The 22,119-nt window shown below is 40.6% G+C and overlaps 1 protein-coding gene across 4 annotated transcripts in view; it reads right to left on the bottom strand.

The window, feature by feature from the left end:
- ZZZ3 (zinc finger ZZ-type containing 3) overlaps positions 1–22,119 on the bottom strand; it is a 102,992-nt gene that overhangs the window by 8,508 nt on the left and 72,365 nt on the right. For 2 of the 4 annotated variants that reach the window (XM_050961867.1, XM_050961865.1), the window contains exons 3-10: positions 15,771–15,909; positions 14,114–14,261; positions 13,911–14,026; positions 13,509–13,583; positions 13,158–13,259; positions 11,167–11,262; positions 6,397–6,549; positions 3,187–3,321 (exon numbers count right to left, since the gene is read on the bottom strand). In XM_050961867.1, the coding sequence (XP_050817824.1) occupies positions 3,187–3,321; positions 6,397–6,549; positions 11,167–11,262; positions 13,158–13,259; positions 13,509–13,583; positions 13,911–14,026; positions 14,114–14,261; positions 15,771–15,909 (964 nt within the window). The remainder of the gene's footprint in view (positions 1–3,186; positions 3,322–6,396; positions 6,550–11,166; positions 11,263–13,157; positions 13,260–13,508; positions 13,584–13,910; positions 14,027–14,113; positions 14,262–15,770; positions 15,910–22,119) is intronic. The other 2 variants (XM_050961868.1, XM_050961869.1) reach the window with 2 other exon arrangements.

Below are 22,119 nucleotides of genomic sequence, written 5' to 3'. Positions count from 1 at the left end.
CGGAACATAAGATTCCTGAGTCTCACCATTCTTGTGCTGACAACAAATAACTGTGAAACCCTCAGGAAAACTGTGTCTCATCTTTCTCTACTGGGAATCCCACAGAGAGGATTACACCCAATGATGGCTATCATTCAATGCACAGGGTGGACCCAGGGCCGGCTCCAAGCATCAGCATTCCAAGCTGGTGCTTGGGGCGGCATTCTGCAGGGGGCAGCAGTCCCCGTTGTTTTGCCCCCAAGCAGCGCGCTGAATTGCCGCCGCTGACAGCTGGGGCAGTCCATGCCCCCTTAGGGTGTCTTGCGCGTTTCCGCGGTGGTGGCAATTAGGTGGCAGCTTCTACGTTTAGCTGTCCGCGGCGGCTTCAGCTAAACATAGAAGCTGCTACCGAATTGCCACCACCGCGGAAACGTGCCTGCCGCTCTAAGGGCACACAGACTGCCCCCGCCGTCTGCGGCGGCAATTCGATGCGCTGCTTGGGGCGGCGAAAACTGTAGAGCCAGCCCTGGGTGGACCCACTCTGCAGATGAATCAGGGATTGTACAGTACAGGAGACTGTTGTCGCCAGGACTCTGTTTCATTTGTTGCAGAAGTTGGAAGGTGTGTAGTGAATGAGGCAGAGGACTGGAGGAAAAGAAAGGATGGTCTCATGGCTAAGACAGTTGAATGGTGTCCTAGAGAACTGGATTCTATCCCTTCCTCGGCTGCAAAGTTCCTACGTGATGCTAGACAAATCACTTAAACTCCTCATAGTCACTAAATGTGTGTTCCTCATTTCCTGGGTGCCTAACTTGAGACCCAGGGATCTGATATGCAGAAATGCTGAGCGCTCGCAGCTGGAACGGAAATCAATGGGAGCTGTACTTAGAACATATGAAGTGCTGTATAATGCTACATAGTCTGAAAAATGAGGTTCTAATCATTTCAAACTGGCCACTCACTACTGGTGGCAACTTTTGACCTTAATCTCTGTGCCTCAGTTCCCCATCTGTAAAATAGAATACCACCCACCTACGCCCCTTCCAGCTCACAGAGCTGTTCTGAAGAATAATTAATGTTTGTGAAGCACTCAGATCCTAAAGTGACAAGCAGCAAAGAAAAGCCCATGAAGAAAAACAATTGTGTATTCTGACCAGGGTTTAAATAATGTAAATGAGGCAAGAAGCCACACTTTGAACAATCAGGAAAAAAAATTATTGAATAGCTAATCATTATGTGAGCAACGTCCATCATGTGCACTGAATGAGCTGGCAGTCCGGTGGAAAAATACAGTATGTGTTCATGTAACTAAAAACTGTATCATGATGCATACACACAGGGGGACAAATTAAGGTTGCAAAGACAACCTTAATTCTGGGTTTTCCTAACTTTTGAGTGCTTGATTTTGCAACCTTAATAACATTTTGAATATAGTACATTGAAATACTAAATTAGCAACTCAAATTACTTTGTCCATTCTATTTCATAGCTAGAATTGCAATATTCCTGCTCAAGGTCCACATTTTATATTCTACAATAATAGCATTCATTTAAAAAAGCCTCAGCTTTCTGATACTGTGACATAAATCTGTCTAGCCTGATAGTTTCAGTTTTCAAGTGTAGTCAGTTTCCGTGGACTGAATGACCTTGCATTCTCATAGAAAAGGCTACTACTAAAAAATCCCAAGAAGCCCCTTCTCATCGCTAAGGAGTCAAGGCAATTCCTGTACGACTCCATACATGGGGAACAGCTACAAAGAAGGTTGTTGGTAATGACTGAAAATCCTCTCAAACAACAGGTATCCTTGGGCACTTCCTCCCTTTTCAATGTTGCCTAGAAACAGGTGGTGCTGCGGATAGCATGTCTCTGTATGTTAAGTGTAAAAATATTTTTATTCATCTCATACCAACACTGTTTTATTTCCTTGCTTGAATCCTTTCTTCAAAAATTACCTGGAGCCGGCCCAAATGCTGCTGCAATTTTTCTCTGCAGCTACAGCCTCAGTACACTGCCTATTGATCTACCAATGTTATCGTTCCACATCTCTGGCTTTCCTTCCTTCAAAAGGACAAACTCCTGAAGGACTAATTCTTAAGTGACTGGGAAACTTTGCTGCTATTAACAGAGATTAATTTCACCCTTAAGGTTTAATACCCCAGCTCCCCAAAAGAGATTAGATTCCAAAACGGGTTTCATAAACCACTGCAGATAGCTGTAGTCATTTTTTTTTTACAGTGAGTTTTATTGTGTTGTCTGTAAATTTCTAAGACAAAATCCTGCATTATGATATTACATATTTCCATAATTATTTTTTCCTGTACATCACTCTGAAAAGGAATAGGAAAGTTTCCTTTTTTCTAAGAAAATCCACTTCCTGCTAGTTTTTAAAAAATGCTCACAGTAAATTGAATATAGTAAAACCTCAGAGTTACAGAAACCTTGGAAATGGAGATTGTTTGTAACTTCGAAATGTTCATAATTCTGAACAGCATCTTCACCTCCTACCTGCAAGTGGCTACCCCGTGCATGGGGATTGTGACAGGCAGCTGGTTCTAGCCCCCTGGCTGCAAGGGTGATGAGTGAGGTGCCCTGGAGCACTGCGGCATCAGTGGGTGTGCCGTGCAGGCTGTGGCCCTTTAAAACTGAGCTGCTCCTCCAGTGCGCAGCATGCTGGCAGCAGTTCAGGCTAACAGTCCAGGCCAGACACTGGCTGCAAGAGCAGCAGCTCCCACTCCAGCAATGGCAGCTTCCTTGCAGCATAAGCAGCTCAGGCTGTGACAGCTTCTTTCCCAGGCTCAGACTGAGCTTGCAAGTTTGTCTTCCTTCTGGCCAATGGGAAGGAGTGAAAACAGCACCCATGGCTCACAGGAAAGCAGCACAGACTGCAGCACTACTCCTACTCTGCCTGCTCAGGCTGCCTTGAGCTGGCAGCGGGGGGCTCACAGCTGTGCCTGTGAACCTCAGCGTCTTCACCTCCCAGCTGTAAGTGGCTGCCCTGCGGGTGGGGACAGGCAGTCCAGATGTGCCTACCTTTAAGATACGATACAGGCACAGTACAGTATTTGTGGGGGGGGGTTGGGTCTCTGCTGCTGCCTGATTGCTTACTTCCAGTTCCACATGGTGTCCTGCTGACCAGTCAAGTTTGTAACTCTGGTGTTCATATCTTTGAGGCTTTACTGTAACAACAGATCACTGGTATACCTTACCTTGAAGCCCACATGCTGCACAAATCCACTTTCTGCATGCATCTGCTGGAGTTTTTGCTTCTTCAACTTTTTTAACTCTAGCAATTCTTTGTATTCAGGTAACTCTCGATATGATATCGGGATACTTTCCTCATCCTGTCCAAAAAAGAAAACCCTTTGCAGTAAGGATATCATTTCTGAGAAGATCTAGCTTCTTTCAACATAAAATTGTGATCAGATTTCTTTCAGAAAAATATTGATAGAATAAACTACATAAGAGAGGTACAAGAATTATTTGGGGAAAGAAATCTATTGTTAATTTATATTTTTAGTACCATTGTTTGTATTAAACCAACAGTGTGCTACAGTATGTATCTTCTAATAAGGATGATAGCTTACAGATGAGTTAGATTTTTAATTCCATTTAAGAAATGTACTTTAATTTGTACATAATATATCTGTGCACATGTTGAGTGGAAACTGACACTAGTTTCAAAAAAGCTAGTTTCTGTCAATACAAAGCTAAGTTATTTTATGAGCAAATATCTAGTAATAGATTAAGAAATTGAGCATTAAAATTTAGCATAAACTGTATCAAATTAATAAGACCTTGTTCTCTTTAACATTATTCTACAGAGGAGTGATAGTTTTTTCCAGTGACTGCTCAAGTGCCTTAACTAGCTGAGAAAGTGGGCCAAAAATGATAGATCCCTAAAGATTTATGTGTTTAGGGTTTTTGGACAATGTCACATTTAAATATACCGATGAGCCAAGGCAGGCATCAAATTTTCACTGAACATTTTTCATTGAATGTCAGTTTTAAACTCCTGACGTCCTGATTCCTGGTTCACCAGAGTGTAGGAGTGGTAAAGAGGCATCGTTCTATGCCACTGGAAATATGAAGTTCCAGAGAAATGACCCCATATGTGCATACACCCCTATTTTCCTTTTCCTCCAGCACCTCTTAGTCCACGGCACATACACATGCACACACACATGCACACACCCTAGCTTTCCTCTCCTTTTTTACCCTCTCTGTGGAATAGACAAGGTACAACAAGTAGCTTTTGAAAATGAATATTTAAGATCAATGGTCATTTTTGCCATTATTTTTCATAACTGAACGTTTATGTGCCACCAAAAACTGTTGCATAAAGACATCTTAAGAGAACCCCATGAAAAACCACTTGCTCTCTCGTTTTAAAATAGCGACCATCTCCCATTCTTCTTAGTGAGAGTGCCAAGCTATCTCAGGGAAGATGGTGCCCACCAAACTGTCAGAAAACACAGACAGTTCCACTGAGGTCTCTCTCTCAAAAATGTCCACCTAACTGAAGGTAGCTATAGCTTCAGAGCCCCTGACAGCAATGGGAGATGGCAGCTTTTTTCACAGAGGACAGTTCGTTGAATTCTCTGTATTAAAATATTTTTTAGCTCCTACTGAAGGAGAAACATTCAGTTACGTTGCTGCTGCTCCTGGCTGGGGCGGGGAGGGGATCCCCACTGCTCCCATGCACTGTGGGTGACAGCAGGGATCCCTGGAGCACCCAACCAGTGGGAGGTGTGGGGATGCCAAGAGCTCTGGGCCACAGCAACTTAGAGCCGCCAGAGGAGGGCGACCCTGGAGCTCCCAGCCCCCCTGTAGCCAGCTGCCCAGGCTACACATTTTGTCATGGGTATTTTTAGTAAAAGTCAAGGACAGGTCACGGGCTTCCATGAATTTTTCATTATTGCTTGTGACCTGTCCGTGACTTTTACTAAAATCATCCATGACAAAAACTTAGCCTTAATAATGGGATCTTTCTCGTAATGGAGCTCACCTGTCTCTTTCTACATTACTGCAAACAAGAAAAATAGCCATCTGAAATGCTGCACTAGTGAAGAAAGAAAAGGGTAAGCCACACTTCCTAAAACAGGACCAAGTCAAGCATTACCATTGCAAAAACTAAAACCAAAAGCTACTAGTAGCAAAACTGAAAACAAATACTGGTGTTGAAATACAGGCTCCCTAAACCTACTATAATTGTGGCATCATGGGGTGAAATGTAAGCAGTTTTGGCAAAATAAATAAATAATCTAGATGTAGAATGTAGTATAAAAAAATTGCGCACACAGAAGAAAAGTACAATTGATTCCAGATAGATTTGCTAAGATAAAGAGAGGCAAATGCTAACATTTAATTTTTTAAATTTAATTAAATTAATTAATTTAAAAAAAAAATACTTGTTTCACCTCTTACAAGATTCATACAGAAAAACAGTAAGTTATCAGATATTCTGGTAGGGGATGGGGGAGAGATGTCCCAGACAGCTCAGAAATTAAGTCACAAGAAGAATACAAAGCATGTCTGGAGACAAGAGATGTGGCTGGGACTGAACAATGGATCCAGGAGTATCTAACAATTTAAGATGAAGAAAATGCAGTACATGTCACAAAGTCACTGAGAAAAACTGAACTGATCTGTACTGGACCATCTCATTACCTTTTGTTATGCTGTGAGGCTTGCGACTGATAAGCCCCCACCCCCCCTTCCGTTCTCACAAAGATAAATTCAGCAGGCCAGATCCTTCTGTCCTGACTTCAGCGGAGTTATGCTGATTTTACACAAGCGGAGAATCTAGCCCATCAACTTCAGCAGTAGGATTTATTCCCTACATACAGTACTGTACACAGAAGTATGAAAAGATGTTTATATTATAAGCCCACAGACCTAGTCCACTGATTACATAGTGACACTTCTGGTTGGGGTGTCTGTGTGGACCTCTGCATCAATATATATATTATATATAGCATGGGATGCAATTATACCAAAGAATGATGAAAGGATTTAGTCCTTTTGGTGCAACACTTTAGGCAGAAATAAGTCTACACACTTTATATGGTGTTCAGAATAATTCAGACTGAACCGTTTTTGAAGATTTGAATGTGCAATTACAAGTTTTCGGAAGTGTCTAATTCTTCCACAGTATCAAAAAAAAATTTTTTTTTCCTTTTTTGTTTGGACTTTCCCTGAATTTTCTGTACTTGACTCTTCACATCAAAGACGTGCCAGAATTCAATCTCCTGCTCCTCCTGGTTTATGCAACTGAATTCACAACAGTTTAATATATACATGACAATGTTTAAGTAAGGACACTTTTTCCTTACTTCCTTTTTCCTTCCAAATATCATTACTTAAACAGTCAAGAAACACTGTGAGACATTTTGCAATTTTGTGTTTAAACAACATACCGATACTTCCTCCTCTGCTGCAGCATCCATATGGCTCTGAAAACTGGATCTGTCATCATCCTCATCCATATAAACTGGAGGTTCATGGGATGTCATGAAAGTTGAAGGTTTGAAGAGATGTTTATTTAGGGGGTGCTGTCGCCTGCTTGATGACTGTAGTAGAAAAATGACACAATGTTCAGATCAGATTCCTCAGAATCTACTTTTTGTAGTAAGAAATTCCTACCAATAGACCCTGTAGACAAATGTTTATAATTTTTATATGTGATCTCTTATCTTTCCCACCAGGGGTGACTCTAGGTATTTTGCCGCCCCAAGGACGGCAGGCAGGCTGCCTTCAGCGGCACGCCTGTGGGAAGTTCACCGAAGCCGCGGGACCAGCAGACCCTCCGCAGGCATTCCGCCAAAGCCGCAGGACCAGCGGACCCTCTGCAGGCATGCCACCGAAGCCACAAGACCAGCGGGACCCTCCGCAGGCATGCCGCCGAAGGCAGCCTACCTGCCGCTCTCGCGGTGACCGGCAGAGCGCCCCCTCATGGCTTGCCGCCCCAGGCACGCGCTTGGCGTGCTGGTGCCTGGAGCCGCCCGTTTCCCACAAATTTTCACGCAGCATCTACTTCTGAGCCTAGTTCAAGTGTTCTGGGAGCATTCATTTGAGAGATTAATACATTATGCCTTGGAGATTATTTATGTATGGAACAGATAATAGAAAACACTGTGACACACTCCTATTTTAGATAAACTCTTAGTAATAAACAGTCCCTGCCCTGAAGAGCTTACAATTTAAATAAACAAGATAGACAAAAGAAAAAGAGAGGAAGCAGAATTATCCCCATTTTACAGATTAGGCTCTGTAGCACAAAGAGATGAAGTGATAAGGTCACACAGAAACACTGTGGCAGAGTCAAAAATTGAAAAGAGGCAGTTTTGGCCTATTGGCAAGCGCATAGGCCTTGAGGTCAAGAAACATGTGTTCTATTCCTGGCTCTGTTGGCTTTCCCCCAACCCTTAGTTTAAAAAATCCTCAACAATCTTTTTAATTTTATATGCCAGCATTCTGGTCCTATTTTGGTATTGGTGGAGCCCATCCTTACTGTATAGGTTCCTCTTTCCTAAAAGGTTCCCTAGTGCCTAATATATCTAAAACCCTCTTCCCCACACCATCGTCTCATCCACACATTGAGACCCTGCAGTTCTGCCTGTCTTTCTGGTCCTACATATGGAACAGGAAACGTTTCAGAGAATCTTACTGTAAAGGTCCTGGACTTTAACCTCTTTCTTAGCAGCATAAATTTGGCCTCCAGGACTGGTCTCCTACCCTTCCCTATATCATTAGTACCTACATGTATCATGATCACCAGCTCCTACCCAGCACTGAACATAAGTCTGTCTAGATGAGGGGTTTTCACAAAAAAATTTTTGTTGGCCTCAGAATGCAGCCACCATCTCTTGCTGGTGGGCCACTCTGACAAGCTGTCCTCAAATACTTACGGTAATTAACTTCAGGAAAAACAAATAAATATGCACATATACATGTCCACGTCATTGTAATTTATGTAGGATTATTTTTCCAGACTCAATAATAAAAATAACGTACAGTTGTCTCTATTCTTTACTGGGCCCAAGCAGAATAGAAGCACAAATAAGATGCTTTGTACATTGTCTTTTTCCTTATGTCTTTTGCTTTTTTGGTTGCCCCCCCCCCCCTTTTTTTTTTTTTAAAGATGTGCACTAGAGGGGGGAGTGACGTTGAGGCCAGAGTTTGCGACTGTATGGCTGGGGAACAGATCCTGAAGCCCCGTGACTGGAGACCTCCACCCTCCACCCAAGGCTGAAGCCTGACCCCGCCAGCCCTGGGAAGGTGGAGAACTCACTGGCTGCCTGCTCCTCCAGCTCTTGTGTCTCCAGAGGTGGGCAGGGCCCAACTACTGCTGACTCCCCCCACCAGTCACCGCCCAGGAGGCAGTGGCCACAAGAAGAGTCCCTGGTGGCCACGTGCGGCCACATTTGAGAAACTATTCTAAGACGACAATTATATTAGCAGATAGAGTTCAATTCCCCCATCTGCAGTAAAACTTCATTTTCCCCCCTTCAATGATAACATTTTTTATTGGTTACAAGCGTTAAGAGCGTAGAGAACCCACACCCCTGCAGGACAGCAGGCTGGAGTGAACCTGGGAACAATGCACTGTACCAGCGTGAATCTAGTGTTCAGAGCTAGGATCTGAATACTACCGTGAAAACAGACATAAATATATGTTTAATGTATTTTAGAAAAGCAGCATGGTAGGGTTTCCATTATAAATATCACAATTTTATAAGTTAATATAAAATTCAACATCAGTTCCATTTTCAGCCCTGGTATAATACTTGATATTTAAAGAGTAGTACAATGCTAAGTACCTTAAACAATCTCTGTCAATTTGGGAAAAAATTTAAATAAATATTTTTAAAAGAATTACAAAACTACCCATGAAGAAATTAATATTATAGTTACACTGCGGATGCAATGGGCCACAGTCTGCTCACATTTAGTAGTACTGTTTTGTGCTCACGCTCAGCAATACCATTGTTTTCTATTAAAACCTAAACTGAAGGGAAAAAAATCCACCTCCTTTGTCCTCAAGCACAGTAATTAGATATGAATGGACAAAAGAATGCTGATTTTTAAGTTTTCAAAGTGACAGTAACGTTAGCTTCCTCTGAAAGACTGTTTGCACAAATAACGTTCTTAATTATGGCTCTGACACTGCTAAGACATATATGTGCTTATCTTTATACATTGATGCCATATGCATAAATCTTTACAGGATTCTGGCCTACAATTGCAAATACACGTTTTAGAAAAGTTATCTGGTGTGAATATATTTTGTGGACATTACTGCACCCACCTTTGAAAATTTGGAAGACCCTGAAGTCTTCCTGGACATTCTATAACAGATTTAAAAGTAGCCATACTTGAACAAAAAAACTTCAGAAACAGATTTCAAAGAGAAACTGCAGAACTAAAATTCACTTACAAATTTAACACCATTAATTTGGGTTTGAATAGGGACTGGTATCAGAGGAGTAGCCGTGTTAGTCTGGATCTATAAAAGCAGCAAAGAATCCTGTGGCACCTTATAGACTAACAGATGTTTTGGAGCATGCAAGTAGTGGAAATTTCCAGGGGCAGGTATATATATGCAAGCAAGAAGCAAGCTAGAGATAACGAGGTTAGTTCAATCAGGGAGGCAGAAATAAATCTACACATTTAGTTCAATCAGGGAGGATGACTGAACTAACCTCATTATCTCTAGCTTGCTTCTTGCTTGCATATATATATATACCTGCCCCTGGAAATTTCCACTACTTGCATCCGACGAAGTGGGTATTCACCCAGGAAGGCTCATGCTCCAAAACGTCTGTTAGTCTATACGGTGCCACAGGATTCTTTGCTGCAATAGGGACTGGGAGAGGCTGGCTCACCAGAAAAGCAGCTTTGCCTCTCCTGGAATTGACACCTCCTCATCAATTAATAGGAGTGGACTACATCCACCCTGATCGTATTGGCCCTGTCAACACTGGTTCTCCACTTGTGAGGTAACTCCCTTCTCTTCGTGTGTCAGTACATAATGCCTGCATTTGTAATTTTCACTCCATGCATCTGAAGAAGCGGGTTAGTCTTTAAGGTGCCACAGGACTCCTTGTTGTTTTTGTTAATATCCTATAACTATCATAACAGCATCTGAGTGCCACATAAAATTATATCAATCCATAGTATCTCTTCCACCTTGTCTCTCTAATATCTTTTATTGAACCAACTTCTGTTGGTGAGAGAGACAAGCTTTCAAGCTTACACAGAGCTCATCCTTAGGTCTGGGAAATGGGACATCTCTCACCAACAGAAGTTGGCCCAATAAGATATTGCCTCGCTCACCTTATCACTCTAATATCCTGAGACCAACATGGTTACAACAACACTGCATACATCAATCCATATGACTATTTTAAATATATATTTGAGTTTCTCTTCCCAGTACCAGGAAGAATTCTCAGAAACATCACTGAATTTATCCTTCTATTCTTATTCTTTTCTCTACCATTCCAAGATCAACACTGAATTCAAGGGGACGGGATTGGGAGGGCTGGGCATGGAGATTTGTTCACAAAGAGCTTACTAAGTAAAATGATACGTGATGTACAATAATTGTGGATGATCTTACATCTTAAAGAAGTTGCAGGCCTGAGAAAAACATTCAGTTTCAGTGTTAATTCTATGGCTGTCGTAGTTTAAATATATTCATTTTTGTGAAAACTCATCGTCTATGTTTTTTAATTTTTATGGATTTAAAGTTTTGTTCTTCTCTGAAAGGTGACTGTGAAAATGCCATTGCTGGGATTCTATATTTTTTGTCTTCGATGACTCAAATATGCTCAGTATATGTGTGCATGTGCTGTGGGGGGGAAGAGAGTAAACAAACCTGCCAGCCCTGCAAACTCAAATGTGTGCTTCTGGCTGGCACTTCATCACCAATAAAGACGCTACAACAGGAACTTACTGACTTAGAACAACTGTTGATGTACAAACCAGAATAGAATCCAGCTTGCTCTCTGGTTCTAACAGCAGTAAAAAGTACCTCTGTCAATGAAATAATAGATACATATAACTTGGGATGAGAAGTCTATTTAATAAAAAGGTTCCATTCCACACTTTAAAGTAGGATCCTTAGCATTTTAAAAACTAATTTGCATGTAAAATTCATGTCTTCTGCTAGAATGTAGTACTACCTTTTTGGAGTATAAATATAAGTTTGGAGTTCTGCCTGGTACCGGAATCCCAGCTTTAGTCAGTTTTATGAAATACTTTTGCACCCTGCTGGCAACCTAAAAGAAACAAGATAAGTTAATTAAGTGTTAGATGAATAAATAAATACGGTATGACTTTTAAATAAGGATTTAAATACCCACTAAAAAGCTAATGTTTGCCTGAAGTGATTAAAGAAAAATACAAACTTTAGAGAAAGATGACATTCTAAACTTTATGTAATATTTATAAAAGGCAAATGACTAGGTTCTTCTGCAAAGAGTAAAAGAAAAAATTGGGGGTTGAGCATAGCGGTTAAATTTTTTATTCTGAAATTGCATCAAAGATAATGTATGTGATCAGACACAGTGTTTCAGAACATAGACATATTTGCCCATTCTACAGTGTTGAAGAAGAACCTGTCCCTCATACTGTCTCTTTCTGCTGAAAAGACAACAGTAGTATTATGCATTCACAGTAACTCACAATAGGAGTTTAAAGTAAATGAATCTGTCAGCAACTGGTGTTGCTGTATTTTAAAAACAATGTCACAGGGCCAGGGCTGGATTAAGACAGGAGCTTTAGGGGCTGCAGCTGGTGGCTCAGGGGGTGCCCCGCAAAAATAAATCACAGGCAGCGACCTCCAGGCTGCTAAAAGGGACACTCAGGCTGCCTTCCTGTGCTGGCCCAACGCCGCTCCCGGAAGAGGCTGGCCCCTGGCGGGAGGGTGTGGTGTGTGTGTGTATGAATGAGGCAGCTCTGTGTGCTCTCCCCGCCCCCAGCACCATCCCTGCAGTTCCCTTGGCCAATGGGAGCTGCGAGGGTGGTGCTTGCAGGCGCAGGTAGCACAAAGAGACACAATGTCCCTCTCCCCCCAGGGGCATGCAGAGACATGCCAGCAGCTGGCCACTTCCAGGAGTGGCGTGGGGCTATGGCAGGCAGGCAGCCTGCCTGAGTCCTGCTGCACTGCTGGCTGGGAGCCACCTGTGATAAGTGCCTCCCAGCTGGAGCCTGCACCTCACACCCCCTCCTGTGCCCCAATGCCCCTCCTCAGCCCGGAGCCCCCTCCTGCACCAAACTCCCTCCCAGAGCCCACACCCCTCACCCTCTCCTGCACCCCAACACTCTGCACTAGTCCAGAGCCCCCTCCTGCACCAAACTCCCTCCCAGGAAAAAGACTTGTATACAGGGGCCCCACAAAGCCTAATAGCCCCAAGCCAACAGGAGAGTTAATTCAGTCCTGCACAGGGCCGCTGTCAAAGTCTAATAAACAACAATTAGACCTGACAGCTTAATCATGGTTTGTGAGCATTTATTAAAAATTAATACAATTTCACATTTAAGAGTCCTAACAAAGAGCCCTAGGTTTGTTGTGGTCAGATACCCTAGTAGAGATGTTAGTAGTGCTGCAGACCTTTCTCTGGATGATTGATTAAATTTTTCATCAAAATATTAAGGTTGCCTCTGAGGACTTGGCAACTTTCCTGAATTTTTTTAATCCACTATGAGTTTTTTAAAATCTCCAAATGGAATGTGGGCAACTCCACTTTGTATCTATTTCAACATCCTCAGGATGCAGCAATTGATGTCAGTAGTCCCAGGGCATAGCCACTAACGTAGGGTTTCTCAAACAGGGGTTGCAGGGGGGGCAAGTAAACAATCCAGCCCGGACCGCCAGGGGCTTTCCCTACAGAAGCGGCGACCTCTGTTTGACGAACCCTGCAGTAACGCAAGCAAAGAATTTGTTGGTGAGGTTTCTTCCCCCAGAAGCAATCAATTCTTTCCCAACCAAAATACATTTTACAGTTTTAAAAAATCCTTGTCTCTTTATGAATTGACATGACTTTTGCATAAGAATTCCATTACTGAAGAAACTATGCAAAAGACCACCTGACACCTTCCCCCTCTAGTATTCCAGGAATGTCTACAGAACAAAAAGAGAGATGGTTACTTATGCAAGAGAATTCCCCATTACTTGTTTCGCAGTTCGATTTCCCAGTTCATCAGCTATCTTCTGCCACCGTCGTGATTCTACTTCCTCTGGTGGGTACTTCAGGAGTAATTGTTCAAGTTTTTTCTAAACCAAGCACAAGACAAGATCACAAACATTAATACACCTTATCTAGAAGGGGCATGGCTTGTCACTAAAAAAAATAAATAAAAATAAAAATCTCATTGGTGCAAAACATGAATACATACATACACGTTATCTTTGACTCCAAAGCGTTATGCGTTTTAAAAGTTACTATAAAATTTGAGTTTATTTTTGTGAACATCACTGTATGGTTACAAAATGGTCTACGAGCTAGCTAGGGTTTCCCATTACCTGTTCTTCTACAGTCCACAGCTGGTTAAAAGTTTCGGGTTTGGTCTCATCGCAAAGTCGCCCTCTTATCATCTGCTTAAATACAGTATATAACATGGAATAGGACTTTAGAAAAAAAGTTAGGATAACTTGACTTTAACCCTTTTTCCACCCAAGTAAAAGAAAAACATACATGAAAACATTATTTTGGTAGAGGACAGAAAAAGGTTATCTGACTTGGTCACAAGAAAAGATGACACCACCAAGTGTTTTGATGACTGATTTTTGAACATTTGGAAACCGAGGCATTAAATTTATTATCACAATTTTAACACTACCAACATAATCTAGTATTAATAAGTAATCCATCTGAAAGTTAATATTTTGTAAAATTTTGCCTACTTTCTTTTTTATAACATTTACCTGTGGGCGGCTGTTGGTAGAACCTTCTGGGCCATCACTTAAAGGCAACACCGAGTATGAAATGGACTCTCCATCCTTCTTGGGATCCAAAGGGCTTTTTGGTCTTGCAGGCAAACCTACCACAAGCAACGTAAAGAAATAGTTATTAAACCAACACAGCAGGTTATTTTTTTCCTGTAATATACACTTAGTTTTCCACTTACCTTTATCAAAAATCAGCTTCGCTCTCCTACTGTTACGTTTCCGGTTTTTGAACTCTCTCTCAAAGTTTCCAAGGTTGGTGGTATATTGGTCCCAGGCAATCTCAGGCAACTGGACAACTCTTTGAGGATATGGAAGCCCTATATCAACCTGAAAGAAACAAAATGAGAAGCAATACTTAATGCAGTCACTGAGCATCCAAATGAAAGGATATGGAACCACAGAAATCCTGGATCTGTTTTTAGCTAACTGCAGGACTCAAAGTCTGTATATTTAAGTGCCATGCAGTGCATATTCTTTATACAGGGGAAAGCATTTTCAAAGAGCGATACACAGCAGGGCATATAAAATATGCAGCGGCACGGTCAATGATGGTTTATTGGACTTAGAGTTTAAAAATTACATTGAATAGTTGCAGCCAAGTATTTCTGATTTTCACATCCTGTTACTATCTTCATTGATTTGTTAACTATGAAAAAAAACCATACTATATACGCAGACCTGTACTCCTGCAAACATAGCAGACTAACGAGAACTAAAAGGAATACAGTTATCAGAACTGATTAATCACATCCACATGTAAACTTAAATGCTTACTATGATAGACATGACTGCACCTTATCCAGTGTTTTTACTGTTATATTGATTTCGTTGCCTTCTGCCCATAATACAATTGCTGGCAATGCTCAGCATACACACTCACACCCATACCCCCCATTTGGCAGAATTTCATTGGCCAAGATGGGAAAATACATGAAATGCTCTGCAACAGGCATTAATGTTTTCCAAGGACTGGCTGATATGGTTGCCAGAGCACAGTGCTTCGATGCCAGATGAATTGATTTCTAAACAAGTTATAGTTGTGACTCAACACTCACAGAAATCAATGGAAAGACAACCATTGACTTCAATGGCCTCTGGATCAGGCCCCAAGTTTATACTAGCTTATGGAAAGGGAATCTCCCAGAACCAACAACATCTCTCCTTCATTGAGAGATATGCCGCTATCATAGCATATGTCAGTCATTGCTTTCATTTAAAAAAGAAACTATTAAGACTTAAAAATTTGTTTTCTCTGTTACTGTTGTTATAACTTCTTTTTAAACTTTTGAAAATGAAATCTGATTCTTTACTGAAATTCACCCTCCTCCACACATGTACACTAGCTTGATATAATCACTGGCACTCTCTTGGTTTGAGGTATGCCTTAATAGGTCATTTTGCTTTCAGTTTATGAACTACATTTCCTGCTCACAATCTCCATTTAAAAGTACACTAACCTGAAACTAAACTCAAAGCATTTAAGTCTCTTTGGTGACAAACGCTATGATTTCTTGATATCATTCCCTACCGCAAAATGCTTTCTTTCTAATCATAGAAAGCCCATATGCACTGAAAGCTTGAAGACAAGATGAGTTTTATACTCCTACAAAAATGTGTCCTTAACAAATTTTTCAAAATTATACGTATTTTATAGGTTTAACCAACATTTAACCAATCATCAAACCTGAACAGAGGGCAGTTTTCCTTCACTACAGAAAGAATTTAAACCTTCTAATATTTACACAGGTATATATAAAACACACTAGTTTTTAATAGGTGATGAGTTAATTGTTATAAAAATTTTTTCGTAAAACTTAAGAAATGCCTATTGTATACCTTCTTTTGGAGTCTTTCCACAAATCCAATGGGATTTTTCAGTGCTTCTCTCTGGTGTTTGCCTAAACTTTCAAGGTCTTGAACTGCTTGAGTACGTTGAGCCTCGAGTACAGCAATCGTCTGTAACAGTCTCTGATAACTACAGAGACAAAGGGAAACATCTCACTAAAGTTTTCTAGCAAAAACAACAACAAAAAATCTAAATGCCAGCCATGATTATCTACTAAGAAGAGGTCAGGAGGTCTTGCACACTTATCTGTAACAGTTTAGCAAAGCATTTTACTGAAACAAAAATGATCTTGACTGATATTTAAGTAGTTAAATACAAAGCACACCAATAAAACAGAAAATTCAGGCATTCCTTTAATATTAAATCCTTATTCTAGCCATTCACCAATAAAAATGGCAACAAATCACAGTTACATATGGCAAGCTCCTGAGCTTCCCAATAGCTACATATGACAACCAGAATTGCTCACAAGAGTAAAAACACAGGGTATATCTTCACTACAGGCCATATCGGCGGGTAGCAATCGATTTCTCGGGGATTGATATATCGCATCTCATCTAGACGCGATATATCGATCCCCGAACGCGCTCCTGTCGACTCTGGAACTCCACCAAAGCGAACGGTGGTAGTGGAGTCAACATGGGGAGCCACGGACGTCGATTCCGCACCGTGAGGACGGTAGGTAACTCGATCTAAGATACACAACTTCAGCTATATGAATAGCGTAGCTGAAGTCGAAGTATCTTAGATCGAGCCGCCCCCCCCACCCCCCCCGGGGAGCGTAAACCAACCCAAAGACAAAAGTCATGACTTTTTATTTCCTACTTCAAAATAAACTTCCCTCCACCTCACCCCACTCCATGACAAATGGTTTCATTATTAAGTGTTACTCTACCACAAGCAGTGAAGAATGTTTGAGATATACTCATCTACAGAAACAGTGAAATTCACAGCAGCTTTAGATGAAAAGAACAGATAGAAGATAATGTTTTCACCCCACTACAGTGCAATTATTTACAAAGAACAACCAAGAGAGAACTAAACAGACTCAAAATGAACATGTGCAAGAAAACACCTCATGTAAGAATAAACAAAGTCCAAACCAAAAATTAGACTCCTGCACATCTGTCAAGCTGTACTCAAAATCATACTGCTTTTCCAGAATGTAGAATTACTTAAGAGAGAATCTATTAACATATTTCCCCACAAGCTGCCTTCCATAAGTCAACCTGGTGATGAAATTACGTTATTGTAATATGAACCTTTAAAAAATTCTGAAAATTACTTTTTAGTAGCTTTTTATTGACATTGCCATTTTTTAGAATATCCTAATAGGAGCTGGCTAATAAAATTTCTCTCTACTGACTTTGTCCTTTACACATTTACCAGGTTAGTTCCAGTTTTTCTAGGAAAGATAAAATTAACGGGCATCTCATTTACCGTTTCTGAAACAGAATACAAATATTGTAAACAATGCTTTAAGAATGTGTTAAATAACTAACAAAACAAATCCAGCAGGGGGGACTCACAACATTGTTTTCTGTTCCTGTAAAAACCTTGCCTGTTTTATTTCATTTAGGTTTCTGAGTTGTATAATGGTGGATGTATATACATATATATGACTCCAGTCCAGCAAACAAGTTTGAGTAACTTCTGCACATAAATATTTCTGATATGTATACATGTAAGTCATGTCTGTTACTCAAAACTGGGCCAACTAGTAAGCTTAGGGAGGACTAATGACCCACTAGAGTTTGGCAGAAAGCAGCATGTTTATTATATTGATAGCTAAGCTCAAAAGGGGGTGTGTGTGTGTCACACTCACACTTTCATACTCATGCTCTCAGATCAGGCATGGAACTGGCGATGTCAAGATCCTTCAAGGTAAGTGTCCCACAGCACAGCGATGGATGGTATGATGAGGCACAATGGAATGCAACGCAGTGAACCACAGGGCGAAGGGCCTTCATGGGAGGTACAAGCTTGTGAGTGCACTGCTGAGCACATGGCCCCTTCGCCCTTTAAGGACCTGCTCCTCATGGCCTGCGACTAGAGATGACTAGGCTGCGTTTGGCTGGTCACATTCCACCTTGGCCAGTGTCCATGCATTGGGCGTGTGAGTGCTGCCTAATTAGAGTCCCAGACACTTTGTCTACCTGGGAGGTCTTCTGATCTTCCAGCTGTTTAAGCAACCCATTCATCCCACAAGCATCCCAGGAGGGAGGGGTAGGGGAAAGCCACTGTGTGTGTGTGTGTGTGTGTGTGTGTGTGTGTGTGTGTGTGTGTGTGTGTGTGTGTGTGTGTGTGTGTGTGTGTGTGTGTGTGTGTAAAAAACAGACTTTTTGAGCATACAGATTATACATAGCATACTGATCACTGCTGCTCCTACAACGTCTACACTACAGCTATTACTGCTGCACAGCTATGGCACAGAACCTGTGCAACCCTGAGCAACGGAGCTATGCTGATCTAATTTTTGAGTGTAGACCAGGCTGTAAAATTATAATTTTATAGTCGTTTAAGCCAGGGGTTCCTAAACATTTTGCAGGCACAACCCAATTTTAATGAAGTAAAGGTCCTGCTGGGACCCCAGACAGCATGGAGGATGCCATTTTGTAAAGCAAAATGTCATCCTCCATGCATCATGACCTCGCATGTACCACATACGTGATGTCATGCTGCGTGGAGCAAAATGGCATCTGCATGCACTAGGGATTGCCACGCCCCCATCTGCAGATGGCACAAATCCATTTGGGAACTGCTGATTCAGGCCTAACAATGTGACCTGACTTGTACTGAACAGATAGAAAACCTTAAAACAAAAATTATCATCTATTTCAACAAATTCCGTTTTTCTGTTGATCTTTTACTTAAAAGAAGTTTAACACAATGAAGCATCAAGTACAAGTGTAAACAATCGGATCCAACTCCAACTAAAGTGAATGTGAGGGTATGTCTTCACTAGCAATGTTAAAGTGCTGCCACTGTGTAGAGCTCTCTCCCAGCGCTGTTAAAAACTACCCCCATGAGGGCCCAGCGCTGGTGGACTGTCTACACTGCCGATTTACAGCACTGAAAAACTTGCTGCGCTCAAGGGGGTGTTTTTTCACATCCCTGAGTGAGAAAGTTGCAGCGCTGTAAAGTGGCAGTGTAGACAAGGCCTTAGTCTCTCCATTGGCTAGAATGGGAATTGGATCAGACCTTAAAGGCATAGATCAAAGCAGGGCCTTGATGTGCCAGGTACAAAACAGGAACCTCATGCCACCAGATCCTTGTGTTTGCTAATTTGAAAGTTACGAGTTTTTCAATGGTCCTCAAACCAGAAGGTAAAATTCCTTTTTTTTTTTTAATTTAAAAAAAGAACAAAAAATGCAGTAACTGAAAACAGAGAAAGACGACAAGAAACATAGGTTCAGGTGTGCAGCCTCTGCAAGAAAAAACACAGAGCTTGCTGAAAATAAGGCACATGTCTTCTACTGGGGGGTGGGAAAGGAGGCAAAGTGTTGACATTTGTCTGTATACACCTGCTGATATGCATCCTGAAAACCAAAATACTAATTAAACAAGCATTTAATAGGCATATATCACATCCCTGCAACAAAGCCCGATGCCAACTCTGTCCACAAATCTATTCAAGGGACACCATCATAGGACCTAATCACATCAGCCACACATCAGCGGCTCATTCACCTGAACATCTACCAATGTGATATATGCCGTCATGGGTCAGCAATGCCCCTCTGCCATATACATTGGTCAAACCGTACAGTCCCTACGCAAAAGAATAAATGGACACAAATCTGACATCAGGAATCATAACATTCAAAAACCAGTAGGAGAACATTTCAACCTCTCTGGCCATTCAGTAACAGATTTAAAGGTGGCAATTTTGCAACAGAAAAGTTTCAAAAACAGACTCCAAGAAGAAATTGCTGAACTTGAATTGAAATGCAAACGAGATACTATCAACTTAGGTTTAAATAGAGACTGGGAATGGCTGAGCCATTACACACATTGAATCCATTTCCTCCATGTTAGGTATCTTGTCAAACTGTCTTAAATGATCATCACTACAAAAGTTTTTTCTCTCCTGCTGACAACAGTTCATCTTAATTAATTAGCCTCTTAGAGTTGGCTGGGCAACTCCCACCTTTTCATGTTCTCTGTATGTATACACATCTCCGCACTATATGTTCCATTCTTTGCGTCCGATGAAGCGGGCTGTAGCCCATGAAAGGTTATGCTCAAATAAATTTGTTAGTCTCTAAGGTGCCACAAGTACTCCTGTTCTTTTAACCAGTACTAGTAATCCTTTGCTTTCATAACAAATACACACAACAAAAGTTTGCAGAACCAAGGTTAAAAATATACAGTTTTATTTACATAAGAGTTAAAATAAACTTCTGCCTTCTTATTTCTTAATAAAAACCTGGGGTATCTTAAACTGTTTTCCCCAGACTGTGTTTAAACAATTGCTTTTCAAAAAGAAGCCAAGACAAGACAATCACTGGGTTCAATTGCACTGTTTAATGTTCTAGGAAAAACAGTTATTTAAATGATTTTAAATAGTGCGTCATTTTTCACACGGATTAATCTTGTTCTAATATCAGTCTACAAGACAGGGCATGCACATATAAAACAGAAGGGTCATCAGCTTGTTATGGCCTTAATATACACAGTTGTGGGTGGGCGTAGAGGAAATTATGTTCCTGAAAAAAACAAGAAAATTCAGATCTGTGTAACTATTTCTCCCCATCTTGTGGTCTGATCAGCTGAGTAAGACACTATAGGAATTGCTAGTTCATTGGTTCACAAATTATCTCCCTTTGCTCTTGATAAAAATCAGAAACGTAAGTATTCAGAAGTATTACATGTGATGTTTATCTGCAATTATTGTTGCTATATCCTCAGGCCAAACTCAGCTTGCTGAGCAAACTATTCAGATAAATAGATTTCCCAGTACTGTTTTTAGTTTCTGCTAAAGATATTTATTTCTATTTGGAGATTATAAAATTAATCAAGGGATAATGTCATATAATGTAGCCTCCAAATTTAAGTTCTGTGTAATTAAATGAAAAGATTCACAAAACAAGTACCTCATTACATTTCTGAAAATACAGAAACCAGCTTTTCATACGTATTTTTCTTATGGCCATGTTAATACATGAAAATCAGACCTGTGATTTAAAAAAATAAATAAGTTTATAAGTCTCATGGTTGAAAAATGGGAAGCTTGAAAATGTGAACACTAAAAGTTCAAAAAGTAGGAGACAAAAAAAGAATAATTCTTTTTTTAAATCATGTTTTTGGGAGCCTGGCTCAGGTTTTTTAATCTTTGTGCCTGGCAATTACAAGTGTTAGTGCTACAGGTCTCTTTTTAAAAAAAAAAAAACAAAAAACAAAAAACCTTTTTAGCCTGACAATACACCTACTGATAGCAGGTGTACTGAAATTGAAACCCCTACAGCTGTTTAAAGAAACCTAGACAGAATATAAATTAATATTTAAAACTGCATGCAACTCACAATGGAAGATCAGTACCTTTTCAGCACAAATACTCTAATAACATAGAAAAAGATTTCTCAAAATATTAACTTCCTTGGCAAGTGAACCTAATCTAAATCACCTGTATTATTTTCCTATAATTAAAAAGTGATTAAGTAAGCACTTTTATTCTTGGCCCAGTAGAGATTAAACGACTAAATCTAGAATGAGCATTATTAGGTTAATTATGGATCTTAAAATTAAATATAAAATTACATTGTCACATCCTTTAGGCCTGAAATTAATTAAATTGTACTTTAAAAATAGCATCCTAGTAAAAAAAATGTAATCCTTGTTCTGATAGTGCTTTATTTCACATAATTAATGTCCTCCCCACCCCCTATGCTAAATAAATAGAATGGAAATTAAGAAGTGGAAATTGTCTTTTTTCCTAGAAATGAACTAAACTGGGATTAGATTCCCCCCACAGCTTTTTGGGGAAATGCAGAATGTGCGATTCTTGCTTATTCAGTACAGTATATACCATACTGAGACACATTTATGTACCATTATGTGGAACTCTCCAGAGAGTGCAAGCGCAAAGCATGAAATATGAAACAGATATCAAGGGCTGACCTTCCTGCTGGGCTCTCATTGTCTTTCCTTGCCTTTTTCTCCCCTTATCTTGTTTCTATTACTTCTGTCTATCTCCAAATTCCATGCCACCCTGCCCACCCCTGCCATCTCCTTCCCTTCTAAAGTTCCTTGGGGATGCTATACAGTCTTCATAGAAGAGAACGTATTTCAAGTTCCTTGACTACAAGTTAAAGAAGAGAAAGAGTGTTGCATTCCTGA

Source organism: Gopherus flavomarginatus, chromosome 7 (assembly GCF_025201925.1).
Source record: "Gopherus flavomarginatus isolate rGopFla2 chromosome 7, rGopFla2.mat.asm, whole genome shotgun sequence".
Classification (NCBI taxonomy): Eukaryota; Metazoa; Chordata; order Testudines; family Testudinidae; genus Gopherus; species Gopherus flavomarginatus.
The sequence above is the reverse complement of the archived record's forward strand: the minus strand, read 5'-3'. Positions and strand labels throughout refer to the sequence as shown.